General features: G+C 36.8%; 1 protein-coding gene across 1 annotated transcript in view; it reads left to right on the forward strand.

The window, feature by feature from the left end:
- LOC129252400 (proteoglycan 4) overlaps positions 1 to 20785 on the forward strand; it is a 156712-nt gene that overhangs the window by 50834 nt on the left and 85093 nt on the right. Inside the window, exons 2-3 of the mRNA XM_054890928.1 lie at positions 16511 to 16619; positions 16831 to 16964. Coding sequence (XP_054746903.1) covers positions 16511 to 16619; positions 16831 to 16964 — 243 coding nt within the window. The remainder of the gene's footprint in view (positions 1 to 16510; positions 16620 to 16830; positions 16965 to 20785) is intronic.

A 20785-nucleotide genomic window follows, 5' to 3' on the forward strand; every position in this document is an offset into this window, starting at 1 on the left:
TTCCTTTTTACTTACTGCATATGCTTTTAATTGAACTCCTCAAATTCTCATACTCATATTCACGAATCGAGGTTTCATCAACGGTTACAATATGGCGGAACATTTTTTAAAAATCGTTTCGGTTTCATGTAAAAATGTTCATGTAGAGTCTCATCGATTAGTTTTTTGCTAATCTGTAATTCTTCTGTTATCTGTATAGTTTAAGATTGATGTTGAGTCGTTTAACTAAGCTTCTTAGTTATATTAGGCGCCCCTCATATGTTACATGCTTACCGAACATTGGCATGCATGCCAGTATATGAGTACGCAGAAGAGTTGCCTCTTCACAGACGTCATTTCTTTAAAAATCAGTCATTCAATCAATTGTGATAAAAAAAAAATACCAGATGGATTTATAAACTCGAAAAATATGTTGCCCTTTTGGAAAATCAATGCAATCCTAAAAAGTTCTAAGCGCAATACTTTTACGAGCACAGTTTTATATTTACTACTCGCATACATACTCATTACACATACATGCCTATTATATATATCTATGTAGTACTCACTGCATATCAGTAAACTCTATTGCCAGTACCTGCGAGTTTATACATATTTTTTGTTTTGTACTTTAAAAATAATTTTACTCCAAATTGAATTCCAACTCAAACAGATCCGCGCACGCCAGGTTTCTGGCATACGGTTTTATTTCTACTTACAAACATATTCGTATATGTGTGTGTACAGTGCAATTGTATATTGTAGTTTTTTATTTATAAATAGCTTTGTCGTTGGCTCATTGTTTGCATGTTGTATGGCAATTAATTTTTTTCCACTTTGCAAGCAAATATATAAATAAAAAAAGGAGCAGCGCATAGTAGGATAAGTACAAAATACATGCATACCATGCATATGTAAGTGCATCTGTATGGGAATATTGGTTCGAATAAAAACTCAATCATACGGAACGAAAAATACAAATGTATGCCAATTACAATTACGTGCAGTTGTGCTCAAAATAATAGGACTGACCTCAAGACTAAATCAATAAATGGAATTGTATTCAGTTTAGACTTGACGACATGTTATTAATTTTATGAATTGAAAAATTACTGTAAATGTGTAATATGCTTTTTTATTACAAAAAATAAAAAACAAAAAACCGGAAAAATAATAATAGAAGAATTTAATCTAGTGCAAGGTATTTGAAAAATGAAAAAAAAAATAGCGAGTAAGATCAAAATCAACAAAAAAATTCTTAATTTTTTCAACACTCTGTTGAACATTAGTGAGTTTAGTTTCCTGTTCACAGCAAGCTTCAGACCAAACCCTGTAGAATTTTCAAATAGCAAAATATATCTCAAAAGAAAGTACGCGAGATCAATCGGGCAAAATACTGGAAGGAAAATTCCCATTTTTCCATTAAGTCTACTTGCCGCAATCACCATTAATTCATATTTCTACGATCATATACATTCCGTTTCAAAATTATAAACGCACCAGAAGGATTTTACAAAATTATAGTTCATACTACAACAAGAACCATATATTATACTATAAAGTTTCAAAATTTGTTAAGTTTTTTTTCAAAATTTCAGCTAAACTTTCAACTGGTTCAAAAACAGATTTTATAGAATTTTTCTAAGTATGCAATTATAGCGCATTGAATTTTAATAAAACAAGTTGCAAGTTTCAAGAGCATACAAAATAACGTTGATTTTTGGCAGTTTTTTTTTTGCTGCGGTGCTGGGCTTTAAAAGTGACTTCTACATACATAGATGTCAGTAGTGAATACTTCATAGACGGTACCTTTTTTGTCAAGTAGACAGACGTACACTTGTTTTGATGGAGATAATCGTCCAAATGAGTCAATAATTCAAAAGTTGGTGATAAAATTTCAAGAAACTGATTCCGTCGAGTATATAAAGCAATACTAGCAGACCAAAAACTGGACGTTCTGTTGAGAATATTGTTGCTGAAAAACCTTCAACATCGATATATCGACGTTTTCAATAAGTAGGCATCGACTGTTTGGCGGATTTTACACAAGGATTTGTCTTTGCATCCTTACGAAATTCAATTCAAGAATGGAAGCCAACAGATCATCATTAACTCAGAAATTTCATGAATTGGTTATTTGAACATGCTGCTGGTTTTTCACACATTTCAAATCAATTTTAGTGATGAGACTCATCCCACACAGAAGAGATTTCTCAACAAACGAAATTGCTGATTCTGAAGAAAACCCTTGAGTAGTGTCAGAAAAATCATTATAAACGGTTTTCCAATAAGAGGTGTTATTGGATGTCTTTTCCGTAAAAGATCAATGGGTTCGTTGCTTGTGTGGCACGTAGCGCCGTCTTGTTGAAAAAAAAATTTGTCCAGATCAATACCACCCAACTCCGGCCATAAAAAATCGTTAATCATCTCTCGATAGCGCAACCCATTCACCGTAACTGTTGCTTCAGCTTCATTTTCAAAAAAGTAAGGTCCAACGACTCCGCCGTACCATAAACCGAACCAAACAGTCACACGTTGAGGATAGAGACGCTTTTCAACAATAACTCTTGGATTTTCTGAGCCCCAGATCCGACAATTTTGCTTGTTAACGAAGCCACCGAGGTGGAATTGGTTTCATCACTCAAGATGATTTTTCGATGGAATTCCGGATCATTTTCATGCATTTCAACAACCCAATCAGCAAAGACACGACGTTGTTGATGATCAGCCGGCTTGAGTTCTTGTGTTAACTGGACTTTATAAACCTTAAGACCCAAATCTTTATGCAAAATACTGTGTAATGACGTTTGTGGAATTCCCAATTCTAAAGAACGACGAGGAATGGACAAACCTGGTTTTCTTCAACACTTTCGGCTACAACAGCAATATTTTCGGCTGTTCTTGAGCGACGTGCACGGGTTTTATTCTTCACACCACGAACTTATCCCAACAGCTCGAATTTTTTCACCAATTTCTGTATTGCGATCCGACAAGGTGCTTAACGGTGACCCAAAAATGTTCGAGTTTTACGAACCGTCTCTGTTACATTTTCGCCATTTTTATAGTGATTTTTAATAATTTCAATGCGTTGTTTAAGCGTGTATCGTTCAATTTTTATTAATGGCGTAGTTTATACTTGTCAAATTTAAAAAAGTTACAGCTTCAAAAGAGACATCTACCGAAATAGCGGGCTATTCAAAATAACACCTGTTATTGGAAAACCCTTTATATATAGAACTGGTGCGTACACTCGTTTCTTTGGGGGGCTTGGCCGAGCTCCTTCTCCTATTTTCATTACAGCAATACACTCGGAGGTTTGCCATTGCCTGCCGAGGGGCGACCGCTATTAGAAAAAAAAACATTTTTTCCATTTTGGTGTTTCACCGTGATTGGAACCTACGTTCTCTCCGATTTCCGAATGATAGTCACGCGACAACCCATTCGTCTATGGCGGCCGTAATCAGAAAAATCATTACACCAACTAAAAGGAACTGGTTGGGCTGGTGGAATAATTGACTCGTGTTTCTTCGAAGACGAAAATGAAGGAGCCGTCACTATTCATTAAGTTGTTTGTGGCTTGAACTGGAACGAATATATATAGACGATCTTCATTTTCCTCAGAATGGAACCACAAGTCATAAAACAAGGGAATACATTGCATTATTACGATCTAAGTTTCACGGTGGATTAATTTCAGGTAATGCTCAACATAAATTGGCCACTTAGATCATACGAACTGATTCCACTAGACTACTTTTTATGGTTTTTGGTTTTTTGAAAAGTAAAGTGTATGTGACTAAACCAGTAACGATGCCAGAGCTGAAACGCTGCATTCGGATCAATATTGCTGAACTCAATGCGATAATGTGTGAGCGAGTCCTTGAAAACTTTAATTCTCATGTGACTGCCTGTAGACGTGCTCATGGCGAACAGTTTATGGTTATACATACTATACATTAAAATGCTCAGAACGCTGAGAGGCATCGATTCAGCTTCGATTGTCCGTTCGTCCATGTGAACGATGGCACTCATATTACGCTTTGCCCAAGATAGGTTGGTATTATATTACAATAAAATTGGGAGACCCCGGTTACCAGCCAATTTCGCATACTATTGTGGGCAAAAAGTAAGGTGAATTTGGTTGTAAAATGAAAAATCTTTATTTATTCTTGTAAATCAATTTCATCCCCTTCAAAATAATCCCCTCTCGATGAAATACACTTATGCCAACGATTTTTCCAATCCTCGAAACATGCCAAATAGTCCATTTCCGGTATAGCCATCAGCACCTTCTTCGATTCAGCTTTTATCTCTTCAATCGACTCGAAACGCGTTTCCCGGAGTGGTCTATTGAGTTTTAGGAATAGCCAGAAGTCACACGGAGCCAAATCAGGCGAATACGGTGATTGCGGAACGATATGCGTGGAATTTTTGGCGAAATGGTCACGAAGAACGAGTGCAGTGTGCGACGGTGCATTATCGTGATGCAAAAACCAAGAGTTGTTGGCCCATAATTCTGGTATTTTTAGACGAATTGCTTCACGTAAACGACGCATAACGCTCGAATAATATTCCTTATTAACATTTTGGCCAGGTGGAAGGAATTCATAGTGCACCACACCACGAAAATCGAAAAAAACTGTCATCATGACCTTTATTTTGGAACGACTTTAACGTGCTCTTTTCGGTCTGGCCTCGCCTTTAGCACGATATTCGCTTGAGTGGTCGGTTGTTTCAGGGTCGTAAGCATAAATCCAAGTCTCATCTCCCGTAATCATACATTTGAGCTTGTCGTGATAGTCTGAAAGCATTGTTTCAAACACATCAACGCGACGACTTTTTTTCAAGAAATTGAGAGTTTTCGGTACCAAACGAGATTTGACTTTTCGTAGGCCCAAATGGTCTTTTAAAATGGTTTTCACAGATCCTTCTGATATTCCGATCATATCAGTAAGGTCTTTAATAGTCAACCGACCATTTTTGAGCACTAACTCCTTCACTTTATTGACGTGTTGGTCATCTGTTGACGTCGATGGTCGTCCGGAGCGCTCCAAGTCATCAACACGTTCTCGACCCTCTTTGAAGTCTTTGTACCACTTATAAACATTTTTCTGCGACATTCTCGAATCACCATATGCCTTCTGCAACATGCTAAACTCTTCCGCAGCCGAAATCTCATTTCGCAAACAAAATTTGATGGCACTTCTCTGCTCAATCAAATCAGACATTGTAAAAATCGAAAAATGCACTCTAGGGCGTTTGGTAAACACAAGCGTAAATATATTACTGATAATGACATTCACATGAAAGTTGGCTCAGATGTTATTAACAGTGCTGCCAACTCATGAAAAAAATAACTAGAGCAAAATTTTAATCCCGCGAACAAATAAATTCACCTTACTTTTTGCCCACAGTAGTATAACGATAATTTCACTCAACAAAAACGAATTCACTTTTTATACCTCAAGACTAAATTGCCGTCGTCCGTCAGTCTTGTGTTACAAGCTATAACTCTCAGCGTAAATAGGATTGTTTAATTCCAAAAATTAACGATCAGCCCAAATAAATTTGCTAAAATGCGCGCGGGTATATACAGCTCAATCTGGACCGAATTTTACTCTTCCTTAATGCTACAATTTTTTCTGACTGTACGCTGAAATTAAGGCCATACATATGTAGAGGGTTTGCAAAAGCTGTTGGTTCGAAAACGTTGGTTAGGTCTGTCTACATTTAATCGCACACAACTGTAGATACTAAAATTATTTTCTGCACCTTCAGTCATAGCTTATGCCGTTCGCTCTACCCTACCTGGATGCCCTTTGCCACAATCACATTTGAATTGAATTGCATTGCCAACTCACTATTGCTCTGCCATTTTGAATTTCCACCTCGTTGTTGCCTTTATTGTTTGCCACTTTTTCTTATTTACAAACGGTTTTTTTCGCAGTTATTTATTTATTGCTGTACGGCTTAACCCACTTAACTCTATAAAATCAATACAAAATTGCCACCATCGCTGCACTTGGCCATTTGCTTGCTGGTATTTTGTTGCTGCCAGTGTTGCCTTTGCTGTCATGGTAGCCATAAACTTAGCTAATTGTTTGATCCGCCCCTTTGCGGCTCTGGTGCATCGCTGCTGGTGTTGGCAGCCAATGGCCAGTGTTCGACGCAATGCAGTCAGCTGTTTGGCACTTGGCCGGGGTTTAGATCATTCGTTAGTTGGCTCAACGTGATTGCTTGGGTGGACGAAGGGAGAGGCGTGGTGGGGTTACCTATAAATGTACTGTGATATTTACTTACTTGTGTCGGTAAGAATTAATGTAAGTGGACGACAATTCGTCCACTGGTGCTTGTCGTAAAGCAGTGTTAGTCGATAAGCGGATTTTTGCTGGCCGCATTGTTTTTATTGTTTTTAGTGCGATTTTCTACTTAGCTTTACAGAGCTGGTAATGTTGGGAAACCACCATGGGGAGTCACAATATTTTTTGCAAGGCAAATTCAAATGTGAATTACCGCAAAAGATCTCCCGAAAGAACATGAATGGATGGTGTTTAAATAACTTTTGGCTTTTGATTGCAAACAGCTGCTGGCGTATGTAATTTTCGCCCGCCATCTTCTCCCTCGCTTTTACTGGATGTACAGCATATGTTCTTTACCCTTCTCCTCGCCCCCTGTGTGAATTTTCTTTAGCAGAGTGGTTTACTTAAATCCCTTAAACCAGTAAAATCTTCATCCGCTTAAAAAGCCATTAAGAAAAGCGAAAAACGCTATCTAGAAAATTGTGCCATTGCAGAATACATCTGGTCGGGTTCTGCATGCAAAATTGTTGCAAAGAAATTAAAAAAAACAAAAACAATATGCTACCAAAAGGCCAACATTTCCTTTAAAGTTTTTCCAAAGGAACGTAACGTGAGATTTTCACGTATCCTTTGCGGCAGAAGAAATTATACCTGCAGTAGGGAATTTAGACGACCATGACGTCTTTCGTGACATAAATTGAACTAAAAGTAAAACTGGTACCTCGGCTGCTGTTTGGTACTATTATCATTTGGTACCACTGATGTCTGCATCCGAAAAGTTTATATGTTTACTGAATAACATATGCAAAAGCGGGCCGGAAGAAAGAGCTGTAACATTATATGAGTCGCATATTCTCATTTGGGTTTTTGGAAGCGTGGATCTGCTATATATTTCGTATAAGCGAGGAACGCCATAGAAAATGCCGTGCTCTGTCTAATTTTAATGCCAGACCTTAGGAATGTGCGAAGTATTGAACCTCAAATTGGGCAAACATTTTCGGTAGCTTAAAAAGTGTCTGATAATTCAGGGAGACAGGATAGGTAGACAATTATTTTTAAATTTAAAAGTCCATATAATGAATGCAAAAAACTTTTTTAGTTACTTGGAACCAAATGCTCAATACCTCAGCAAAAAAAGCATCGAAAATCAACGCGATTTTTAAGCTACTTTAAACTTGCATTTTGTTTAATGGGCTGTAAAACTGAACACCTTGAACTTTGCTAGAAATTCAGATTAAAAAGATTGCAATTTGAATGAAAACTTGATGATTTTTTTAAATAACTTTACAAAGTCTGAAAACTTTCATTATATGGTTTTATTGTAGTATGAACTTTATTTTTATTTATTACTAGCGGACCCGACAGACTTCGTTCTGTCAAATAGATTTTGAATGTGACAGTTTATATTTCCACCTTAAGCCGTTTTTACTCTGCTGACCCTCAAACACCGCCCTATCATCATGGTGATGGTTCTGTTCAGGAGAATTAAAGAAAAGGGTGCGCTCGGGTGACCTACGTATCTTCGTTTCAACGAACTTTGGCCACCCTTTTGGGACCCACTAAAAACCCCGACTGAGATGTCTGCCAAAGGACTTCAAACTAAGAGGGAAACTTAAGGTTCAAACCTGATTGAAAAATAATCTATAGTGATAGTGGGAACCTAAAAGTGAGAAATATTTATAAAGTAGGTGCTTCAATGACAAAACAGAGATAATTAATTATTTATTAATATTATTAACATAGGGTTAATAACCGATATAATAAAGAATAATGAAATAAAACGTAATAAGTATTTTCAGTAATCGCTTTATTGTAAATCAAGTGAATCATAATTATCATATTAACAAAAATCTGTTTTGCTTTTATTGTAGTGCTTTATGATATACAATGTTTTTTGTTTGATTACCTGGTGAATATGCAAACAAATCTGATGGCTTTCCAACACGAGAACTGGCAACATACATACAATTGACCATGTGAGAAACATGGGTTTTCTAGTAGATTAATACCACAATCACCTAATGATTGCCCCTGGAACTTATTTATGGTCATAGCCAAAGCAAGCCGCGCTGGAAACTGTAGTCGTTTAAATTCAAATGGTACATCAGTCGGAATCATTCTGATGCGTGGTATCAAAACGTCTTCTCCTTTATACTTTCCTTTCAGTATAATTACTTCTATCACGTTGTTCAATAATTTTTTATCGCTAATTGTGTGCCGTTGCAAAGACGCGGTTGGTTGATATTTCTCAACATTATAATTACCGATCCAACCTTTAATTGAAGATTGTGAGGTGGAAGTCCTGGTAAATCCAGCGAGTTTAAAAATTCAGGCGAATAGTTGACGGCATCATCTTGATTTGTAGCCGAATCAAATGATTTATATATCTACGAGTATCCTCAATTCGCCTGAAATTTGTTCTTAAATTTTGAAATTTAATTCATTTACATCTATGTATTTTGCAGCCAACCAATCATGGTTTCTGTAATTTTGAGCACCATCTGGAAACACCTTTTGAATAAGTTCATCTTTTGATAGAGTTAACTAACAAAAACTTTGAGGAAAGTTAATGCAACCAGTCAAGGTGTCTATAGGAAATTCCCCATTACCAATGACAATAAGTTGTTTAGAGAATATGTCTCCATATTGGTCATTTTGCAACTCGACACGCATATTCTTGTTTAAGCGTAATACCTTGACATGTTTCCACAAATTGGAGGTCTTTAAACATGCATTGAGTTCATCAGCTGGCGTTGATCGTGGAATCACTGGCAATGCTTGATGAAAATTTTCCTGCTAATAAAATCATTCCACCACCAAATGGGTTATGATTGCTCCGTAGATCTTGTAAAATATGTTTGTCTTTTGTTATTCTTAAAATATATTTGGATTTGTTCAGCCCTGCATGATTATTCCTAAAATTTGTGAATAAAATCATTCCTTAACTCGTTCTGAAACTAAAACAAAAGAAAGGATATTGCGAGGCCAATCAAATCTATAGCTCTTACATTTTTTGACTTTTCAATTTGGTCGGGTTCACGATATTATCACTTTTGTGTGAACGCCTTAAATCCTCCAACGCGAACACGCACACACACACGAACGCGCAATATTTGTATGGGGAAAAAGAAAAGGGCCGGTTTAGGCTTTTTCTGGAAATTATTCGAATTTTTCTCGCCGTACAAACTATCCTTGGACTTCCAGAAACATTTTAAAAAAAGAATTGTTAAGATTGGTCCATGCGTTGTTGAGTTATGCGCTTACCAACACATTTTGCGATTCGTTTTTATATTATAGATTTTCCATTAAATAAGATTAAAAACAAATAAGAAAAAATTAAAAAAATAAGGTTTTAATTAAGAAAAAATCATGTAAATCGTCAATCTTGCCATTGTGAGGTATGCATTAAAAAACAATAAAATCCATGGATTTTTGCAGAAGTTAGTACGGTTGAAATAAAAAGTAGCTTGAGAGAAAATAAAAAAATCGTTGTCCCGACATGTAAATGGAGACCCTTTATTGTAGACTTCAATGGCATGAGGTTTTTTCACATGCAATGAACTGACATCTTAGCGTTTTGGCAGCTATATTCTCAACTTATACGAAATCTTAATAGTGACAACGCCTTTTCTTTTGCTCAAAAATCCAAGGAGTGCTTGGTTCAATTTTTTTTTTAATATACTTAGTCCTGCCATAAATTCTGTGGTAAATTTCACAATGCATATGGCGAAGACAAATTCGCAGAAAAAGTTCCGTTACTATTACTTTTTTTTCGTATGCATTGACATACTTATAAATTCTACTTGTGTTTCGTGGCAAATTTCGCTGGTTAACAATGGAGTGGGGAACTAAGGAAAATCGCTTTGCAGCGATTGCATTACTTGAGGGTGGTAAAAGTGCCAGTAATATTTACGAATGGTTGAAAAAATTAATATTTCGAGAAAGTTTGTTTACCTCACGATCAGTTTTTTTCCAAACGTCTGAACAAGAAAAAGAAGTGGTTGTCCGCGCGTGGTTCGAACCAGTGCAGCCATGAAAGTCGTTCGAGAAAGAATTCGCAAAAATCCCTTTAGAAAGCAGAATATCGTGTCCAGTGAAATAAATGCATCGACCAGACCCATGTCAGAACTAATTAGAGATGATTTCTACATGAATGCCTTCCGTCGCTCAACTGGTCATCTTTCGTACAACGCGCTTGAAGAAAATTATACTCGACAGATGCAAGCAGCTTCTTTGGTGGCACGCGTTCAACGGCCATGAAAATATTCTTTTCACAGATGAGAAAATGTTCACTATTGTCTATGCTAAAACTTCTGAAGACGCAAAAATGTTGTTCCATGGGCTCAGCGTCCATCCTCCGTACTGGTTTAATGGGAAGTGTCTTGTAAAGGCGTTACAACTCTTTATTTCAGCGAAAAAGGAGTTAAAACCGGTGCAAAAGCGTAGCAGGAGGATGTCTTGGAAGGCGTGGTGAAGCAGATGAGCAGTACTTTTTTCAATGGAGAGCATTGGATCTTCCAGCAAGATTTCGCTCCAGCCCATAATGCAAAAACCACACAGCTCTGGCTAAAATACTTGGATTCATAGCCCCAGAAGATTAGCAGTCTAGAGGTCGAGATCAGAATCTATTTGGGGTCAGAATTGAAGAACATGACCTTTTCAAGACCTAAGAGAAATTTGGAGAGTCTCAAAGAATCTTTGGTCCGAGGTGCGACGTCAATATCCATGGAAACTGAAACTGCAAAAACTGAATTGATTAATCGTTTGAAGGCTGTAAAGCCTGTGTAAAAGCAAGTGGTGATCATTTCGATTGAAAATTAAATATTTTTGTGTTAGTATTTGCATGATGAAATAAAACTAGCTTTATTAAACAAAATATTATTATTTCATATTTATAACGGGCTTTACTTGTAACAGAACTTATGACGGGACTAAGTGCATATCTGTTCCGCATGCCATGAAATTGACCATTTGTATAGAATTTTAAACAGGCTTATGTGGAATGCTGTTCAGAGGGAAATAGTTAGGGAGAACAATGTAGTGGAAGGTCGAAGTTAACGAGATAGCTGATTAGATCGATAGTTGAATGCCTGAATTAAAACCGTGGATTAATGGACAATATGGAGAGCTAGACGTTCCATTTCTCTCAATTTCTTGTCAGCCATAGCTGGTATAAAATATGTCTTTGATACAACAGGGGATGCTGGCATATCTATTTTAGGTGTCCATATTTTAGTAAAGGGGGAAACAGACTTGAGATTACTTTTCACCAGTGCACTACCAACCAAGGTGCTAGAGCTTATGATCAACGGCATGAAGGAATGGAATATGGGTATTTGAAACAGAAGAGGCAAATAGTCTGAAAAGACTACAACATAGCATCGGCGATTATTTGTCGTTATCCCCAAAAATGAGATTCTGAATGGGGCACAGAATATAGACAAGTAAGTTTATTCTGCCTGATTGAGAGTAACGAGTAGCTCGTCCATTAAAAAAAAAAAACACAAAATAAATTGCCTTCACTGCCTTAAGTTCATCTAAATAAGTACCACCCATACATAATACTCACATAACTAGTAAGCGATTTCACCAAAAACTGCTTGTCATTGGTTGTCTGTTATCTGTAGTGTTAGTTTTTCTTTCGAAACTTTTATACTTGTTTTTTGTGTGTTTGTTTAGTTGTTGTGTGTAAGCTTTGTGATTTGTATAAATTCAATTTCGGTTACAAGCTGTCATGTGGGAATTGCAAATGCATTAATCATCAGCCAACAGCAGATACAAGGATTACTGCTGTTATACATTGGCAGTTATATTTTTTATTTATGCGTATGTGTTAGTGTATATCCACTGCTGGAAGGCCTTGTGTCCACTTATGTTCTCTCAGTCAACCGCAATGACAAACCATTAAGCGTTGACGTCTGTGTTGTTTGTGGCCTAAAATGCATTGACAATACGAAAATACTAAAAAAAAAAGCTGGAAAGTCGCCAAAGCAAGACAAGTTTTTACATCGGTGCTGTTTGGCAGCCTCACGGGTACTTTCTATTGGAATTTTCACATACTTATATGAAGCGATCCCCTGTTTCATTCGGAAATATATGGGCAAAAAAAATATATATATATCTTTTGTAGATAAATTAATGCACTTACTTACTTACATATAGAATACTTGTATTCTGCAATTTCAAATTCCCTTCACAGTCAACGATTTTTTTAATGTTTTTTAATAAGAATTATTTTTTGGCTCCAATTGGACCTAAGAGAATTTAGCTTTTAAATCTATAAATAGATAAATAAAGCAATAAATAAAAAATAAGTAAATATATAAATAGAATAATAAATACATAAATAAGGCACTAAAAAATAAATAAATTACTTAATTAATAAATAAAGCAAAAAATAAAAAATAAATAAATAAAATCTGCTAGTACAGGGAGTTGTTTGCATTACAGCAGAGAGATAGCTGAGTAAATTGAAGGCCTTTTAGTGCTGGAAATACCTAAGGAGAACTTGGCCTCATTTGGTATTTCTAAGTGTTCACTTAAGGGAGGCAGCTCCTCCAGACAACGAGTTTTTCAATCAATTTTTGCGAAAAAATGAGAGCATTTATTATCTTAAAATAAATTACATATTAATATTTATGCTTAAGTTAATATACAAACAATTAAAAAAAAAAACAAAAATGGCGCCGGTACAGCTGATTACACGTGGTCTCTTTAATTTGCGCCGTGGACTGTACCGCTTAATGCAGTCAACTGAAATCAACCAGACAAAAATTGTTCATTAAAATAAGTTATTTCGCTTTGCACTTACCTATTTTGAAGTGAAAACGAAGAAAAATTACACTTCTTTATCAACAAATTGATCAACACAATATTTTTGGCGATAATTAGGCATTCTGGCCGAGTTTAAAAAAGAATAATAAAAAATAACTGACGAAGTTACAAAATATTTTTGCATTGAATTTTATTAAAGGAACTGTTTTGTTTTTTTCTAGAAACTAATTTAACGATTGCGAAATCTTGAGAACACACAAGATGCGCAAAATTAATCATCCTATCGGAAGATTTAGAATTCTGGCAAATGCTAACGCACGTCAATCATGTTTGCCGCTCGTGAACTAGACAGCTACCTTCTCACGACGGGTCTCGTCCTGTTCACGAGGAAGTACAAAATACCCACAGCTCAATAGGGGGTGCTCCGTTGTTTCTTTCTGGCAAGGTGAAGTACCTAGTACCTTGACGGTAAGCTAACGTGGAAGCGTTGCATTAAAAAGAGGATAAGGAAGGCAACAACAGCTTTGCATGGACGCAAAGGCGCTATTGGAAAAAGATGGGACTCTCACCTAAAGTTTTATTTTGGCTATATAATACCATTATAAATCTAATTCTATTGTATAGAGTCGTTGTCTGATGGAACTCACTGGAAAAGATGGCAGCGGTGAAGATCGAAAGAATTGAAAGATCTGCGTAATTGGAATCAGTGGAGTGCGGTTACATGTGGCGCAATCAAACTGAAAGGCTCAGGCTTGACCTCAATTACTGACTCTCAAGTATCTTTGAGAACTTTGGGTTCATACTTTTGACGGCTGATCAATGCGCCCCGCTGCTTAGTCTGAGCGGAACATCCTCCACATACATTCCTTCAAAGGAAGAGTGGATGGGGTACAGTATTTGGAGGCGGGTCCTGCTGAACCTGTTCAGAGATTGCTACAAATTGGATGGAAGCGTTGGTGGAGGAGTATTCTGCAGGGAGCTCCCCATTAGACTCAAGTTAAGGTTGCCGGACCACTGCAGTGTGTTCCAAGCAGAGATACCGACAATTAAAGAAGCAGCTGGTTGGTTGCTCACTTGTGAAATCACTGCCACGGAGGTTAATTTCTACTCCAACAGCCAAGTGGCAATCCAGGCCCTGGGCTCCATGATGGTTCACTCGAAATTGGCTGGGGAATACCTGACTTCACTTTTGATTGCATCCGAATTCTTCGATATAAATCTCATCTGCGTACCTGGTCATAGCGACATCGCACGAAGCTGTGACGCAGTTAATCTGGCTAGACAGGGGATCCGTGAGATAGATACCCGGCGAAACGAGAGGATTGAGATACCGTTGACTACCTGCGGTCTGCTTCTGGAAAAGTGGGCTTCGCCTCAACTCAGCGAGCGCTGGGAAACTACATTAAGTTATAAGATCGTGAAATCGGAGGCATTTGAACAAAAAAATCTCAGCTCTCGAATTTCGTAGGTATCCTTACATGACATTGGCCACGAGGTGTACATGTTGTGGGACTCGGCATTACTTTTTGCGTCAATTGCTTGGAGGATGAGGTGGAGTCATCTCAGCAATTTCTCTTTCACTGCCCTACTTTCGCTAAGATTTAAGAATCTTGGCTCTCTGCTGATATAGCAGGGATTGATAATAAAAATCTTTCTTCCCAGCGTTCTTATCTCCTTCACAATGGTATCGCAAAGAATGAATTTTTGATTTTCGTCCAAGTGTGCCTTTTCTATGCGCAACAATTCCAACCTAACTTAACCTAACCTAGATAGCTGCAGCAAACAAACAGATAAGCAAAGTAAGGCATAAAGGTCAGAGTAAAGATTTTCGCACTCAAAATAATTTTTCTAAATTTAATAAAAAAGTTATTCAAAATCAAAATTGGTGATTAATTTTGTGTCACCTTGCATATGTATATGAATATGTCTTGCCATTTTTACAAAAGTCAAATCTCAGTTTTCACTTGAAGACTCAGCAGGTTGTCAATATTTCTGAAGATATCTTTAGCTAAAAAGTGACTGGTGAAAGAAAGAACTTCGATTTAATAGCTACCAGTTATAATTTATTCACCCAAAGCTTTTAGTTCGCTAGCATAGGACGACCTTCAACAATCTTACTGACTTTTATTTTACTGCAGAATTTTCCTTTATTAAAAGGCTCTTTTATCGGCAATGGTGATAAAAGAGCAGTTCGTTAGCCATAACCTATCCTAAAGCAGCTAAATTAGTGGTTGAAATGCCACGCATTAACCCATACGTATTTTTTGACAGCTAATCAGCCTTTAAGAAAGAAGCGTTTTTCATAAATAAATAAAAATAAAAATGAATAAAATTCGCTTCGGGAAATATCGTAGAAGCGGAATAGACTAAATTTGCGCAAACGGACGAGCCGTATCTACTGTCTATTCAGGGTACATCTACCAGATCGGCAACACTACTAGTTGCATAGGATCGCTAGTTGTCAAAGGTGATATAATTTTGAATGTTATTCCAGTGAAATGCATCATTGAAAAGGACTGGACCAGCTCAAATGTGAACGAAGTGGAGAGTTAATATGTTCCAAGAGAGGTATCCATGCAGTATCCCATATACTTAAAAATGTTGTACATATTTTGTCCCTCACATAAAAGAATCTTTGGTATTTCATACACCGTTTTATCCAAATGGCAAGCTTTGACGTTAAAAATAATTCGACCCAACGTTTACAAATTTTATATTTTATCTGAGTACTGCTTTTTGATTTTATTTAGTCTTGATTTACAAATTGACTTCATCCAGCATTGTGTTTAATAGCTTCGGCTACCGAATATCACCAGATGCGACTAAATTGGGATCTTGCTCTTCATCTGTTTTTGATGCGAATGGAGAATAGTTTTTAAAATAAAGGTTTATTCATAATATGTATGCTGTGGATTAAGGAGTTCAATATTATATTTGCATTTCGGGAAATTTTTATTGCAATCCCGAAACCTCGGGACTAGTTCTGGAAATTCAATTTTCTATACTCAGTGAATCTAAGTATGGTATACCAAAGGTCTTGACCTAAAGCTGACCTAAAACTTGACCTAAAATGCAGAGATAAATATCCCAAGACAAGAACAACAAAAATTTGAGAAGCTTAGTAAAATAATAACTTTATTTAAATTGTATTCACTTAAGTTTAAGTTTGTGGGCAATCTATATTTCAGTAATGAAAAAGTTTCGTTTGAACCAAAATTTTCCCCTATAGAATCGTCAAGACACGGAGTTTCTTTTTCCGTTTTTATCTTTTTTATCCTTTTTTTATCTGAAAACTGCAATGCTCCTATTACAAATCACTGAGGAAGTTTCTTCCGAATATATCTCAAGGTTTTCGGTGTTTGCCTTATTATAGTATGTTCATCCTTTTTCCAATATATTCTTCACAAAATCTATGTAGTTAAATTCCGCTTTAAGAATTTCAATCTATTTACTTTCAGCAGCTCCATTCGGAGTATCGGAGCACTTATCGTTGGCATGAGTTCACTGGCAATTCGCGTCCTGAAGTGGTGCGTCGTGCACCAGCGCCCAATCCAAGTCAATTTATCGGTAAGTTGACATTCTATGAAAAAAATTTCAAATATTTATAAGGAAATGCGCATACGCTGATGGCTAAATATAGAATTATGGTAGATGTTTACAAAATAAATAAATATTTATTAAAATTAGATAATTATTATATAGTAGAACATTTATAAAATTTGTGCTTACCCGCTTAATCGCAGTTACTATTCAAAACTATCTTAAGCTTCATTAACAGGTCCAACGAATGAGCCACCATTGCCTAGGCGGAAAAAATGTCCCGAATTGGCATACAAGTCGCACGAGTTCATTATCGGCTCAGAGTATACAGATGCGAGAGGTGGACATGCCGGTGCCAATCGGTTAGCAAGGGTGAGTACAAATTTAGCTATGAATAAATTTTTCTTCCATGCTGACTTTTTTAACATTCTGATTTGTTTTTTATTATTTAATTATTTTAATGTATTTTTTTATATTTCTTGTAATGAGCCATTCCATGTGAAGTGATTCGAAGTGAAGTGAAGCGATTCCAGTGTGACGACTCCGTACATTTTTTTGAAAATTTGTTAATTGGTATACTTGAGTATAATAAGAAGTATACTGAAAACAATATAATGAAATGTAATAATTTAATCAATGCTGAATATTTTGGCATAGAGTTTTTTTTAAGTGAAATACCTCTGTCACGGCCTCCATGGCTTCTATGTATTCTGAGAACAAATTCGATGAACATAATTTTCGAGCACTATTTTTACTCAGTCGGGTCGTAAGTCATTAAGTATGAAAAGAGTGGGGTTTATTTACGCTGACGACTTCAGTGACTTCAAATAGTCTCAGGAGAAGTGGTACCATGGTGTTAAATTACAACTTCTTAGAGGACATTCAATGCCATAAGTTCTTGAAATATTCAAATTGCCACACCTTTCACGCATTAAATTCATTACTTTATGAAGTGTGTGGCACATAGGTTAGGTTAGTTTAAATGGCTGTCCTTGCGAGGGTCCACGTGGTGAAAAATAAAAATTCGTCCGTTGCGATACCATACAGGGGGAGGGGAACAGAAAGAGGGAGGAACCAGACAGAGTCTAGGGCTTGAATTAGAAGATTTGAGGAGACGACCAACGAGTGGCGATTTATGTTTGTACTTCAAGCTGCTGATAAATTTGTGATATTTAAGACCGCAATATCCGCTGGTGTAGCGAAAAAGTGAGGGCTCATATGTTTAAACCTTGGCCCGACCAGAGCAGGGCAGCTGAGAAGAAGGTGTTGAGATGATTCCACCTCGTCCTCAAGACAGTTTCTGCAGAACGGACTTGAGGCAATCCCAAGACTCGCGGCATGAACACCTAGCGGACAGTGTCCAGTAAGAATATCTACCAATTTCGATAGCTGTGGCTTTGTTAGCCTTAGAAATTCTCTCGAGCAACCCCGATTTACGCGCGGCCAGAAAGATCTCGCGACTTTGCACGCTTGCGCACTAGCCCAGCGCTCGATGAGTTGACGCGAGGCCCATCTCCAATAGCAGACCACAGGTTCTTAAGGGATGCGATGAAGACATCTCAAGGGTTCTCTCTCTGGCCAACTCATCGGCCCAGCAGTTTTCCTCTATGCCGCTGTGACCGGGAACCCAAATGAGCCTAATATCGAGGTATTCCGATGCAATCGAGAGGGAAGTCAGGCATTCCCCGACTAATTTCGAACGCACAAATAGCGAGCCCAAGGCTCAAATTGCCGCTTGGCTATCGGAGTAAATATTTACTTCCTTTACTGTAATTTCAAAAGCGAGCAGCCAATCCACAGCTTCCTTAATTGCGGCTACTTCTGCTTGGAAAACGTGGCCCGGAAGCCTAAATTTGAGCTTGATGGGGAGCTCCTTGCAGAATACTCCAACGCGCATAGCTCCGTTATGTTAAAACCAGATATTGCAAATTTGGTCATGGACAGATATGGGGTCACCAGCTTTATTTTGGAAGAAGTACGGATCGAAGAATTTACCTGCCAAAAAGCCACACCAAAAAGTCAGTTTAGGTGAATGCATAAAATAACAGATCATGAAATATGGATAAATCAAATCACGCTCAACGAGAAACCCTTATAAATAAAAATAAAAAGGGCTGACCTTTTTACCTTAGAAGGCAACCAATCGATTTCTATGTAAAATCAGTCTCTGAGTGCGCAAATCTACATATTTGTTTCCTATCACCAAATAATGGTTGTTGATTAAAGAAAAGGTAATTCTTAACAACTTATCGTATCTGGAGCCAGAAAAATAAAGTTTTATATCAGTGGAGGTCCAACCTGTGGCCCTTAGAAGGATTATTCGCGGCTATTGATAAATGCACCGAGTTTCCTTCTCATATTTGTGCTATCGCTACGAACTTACTACCCAAATAAAATGTTTCATCATAATTCCTCTGGCTTCGATTTAAAATTCGTGAAATCCAAACACCGATCAGCATTAACTAACCAGCATCTCAACGAAGTACTGCGAAGTGCTGTCACCAATTTTTAATGAATTATTAGGAGAGGTAAAATAAATGTGTTTAATTTTTATTATTTAAATTCAATAAAATATGTGGAGTTTTATTTACATGTTTGCAATAAATATAATTTCTGTTAAAGGCATTTTTAATACTTTTTTTGAATACTTTGTGAAAAATCGTTCCGATTATCAAGGAGCTTGGCCACACCTCTTATATATCTACTTAAAAGAAATCCAATTTTCAATAAAATTAAAAAAATGTCAAGATATTTACAAAGTTAAATAAAATATTTGTTTATTTTTCCAAAAATATGACGGTCTTTGTTTGGCTGAAAAAATTATGTATGTTTGCAAAATTATTATTATAATATGATTAGTAAAACTTACCTGCTACCTATGCTCGGACAGACAAATTATTTACCTCGTAAGCGCTAATAAAATCACGACGCAAACTAAACCCTGAATTTCATTTTTTCATTTAGTAAGTATTTATGTAAGTAACTGCCCGCATTTTTTACATTTTATCCGCTTATGAGAGGTTCGCGTTCGCTCAACAGAGGGTTTTGTTTGATTTGTTTGATAAAAGGTTGCGTCTACTCAATAGAGGTTTTTTTCGTAAATTTTATGAGAAATAACTGTACACATTCGGTCAAAAGAGAGTTTACTTAGGTTAGGTTAGGTTGACCTGGCAGGCTGAAAGCCATCTCATAGACCTATTGGCCCTTAGTGGTACTAGATGGAGCTTGACGCTTTTTTCTCTAACGCGGTCGTCAAGGATTTTCTCAAGCGTTTTCAGGAGGAATGAGGTCAAACTGATTGGCCTACTTATATTCCTTTGCGAGTATGTGGCTGCTTTTACCTGCGAGTTTGCTTGTTCCAAAATGTATGCCTAAAACGTGGTAAACAAAAAAATGTTCGCTCAAGGGCGATGCCCGTCTAATTGAGGTGTCCGTTAAGAAAGGCTTCATTGTACTAGAAAATACATAAACATTAAATAACACTATGCAACAACCGCAATCAGCATAGCATTTGTTAATATTTTTTCAAAGTACACCTATCCAGTAATAAAACAGTCGTATTTGCAAAAGTTGGCAAGCATTTTTTTATGGCGTATAAAGTTTTCATGTGCCTGCCTGAGCTGTTTTCAATAAAGTGGTAAAAACGGCTATTATATAAAGGGTAATTCAAAAGTGACTAATTGATATCAATATCAATATCAATATCAATAGTAAATAATTTCGAGACGGTAACTTTTTTATGCCACCGTAGACATTTGTCCAGGAGGCAGATATACAATTTTACACGACAAAACAACGCTTTAAAATATTTGAAACTTAATATTATTATGGTCGATCTTTAAAAACAACATATAGCAAATTTCAAAGTTTTTTTGGTGGAAATAATCTTCCGAATTAGTCGACAATTCAAAGTTTGGCGAAAAAATATCAAAAAACTGATTGTGTATAGAAGACAAGAAGAATAGAAAAACTACTGGCAGATCAAAAACTGTACGTTCTATTGAGAATATTGGTGTTGTAGCGTAAAGTGTTGCTAAACAACCTTCAACATCGATACCTCGGCGTTCTCAGCAATCATGCATTCATGAACCGAGTGTTTGGTGGAGTTTACCTATAGACGTGGGTGACAGACAAATGCTATGGCTGATGCCATTTTTAACACACTTTTATTAGGTCGGGTTGTATGTATGTAT

This window comes from Anastrepha obliqua, chromosome 1 (assembly GCF_027943255.1).
Source record: "Anastrepha obliqua isolate idAnaObli1 chromosome 1, idAnaObli1_1.0, whole genome shotgun sequence".
Taxonomy (NCBI): domain Eukaryota; kingdom Metazoa; phylum Arthropoda; class Insecta; order Diptera; family Tephritidae; genus Anastrepha; species Anastrepha obliqua.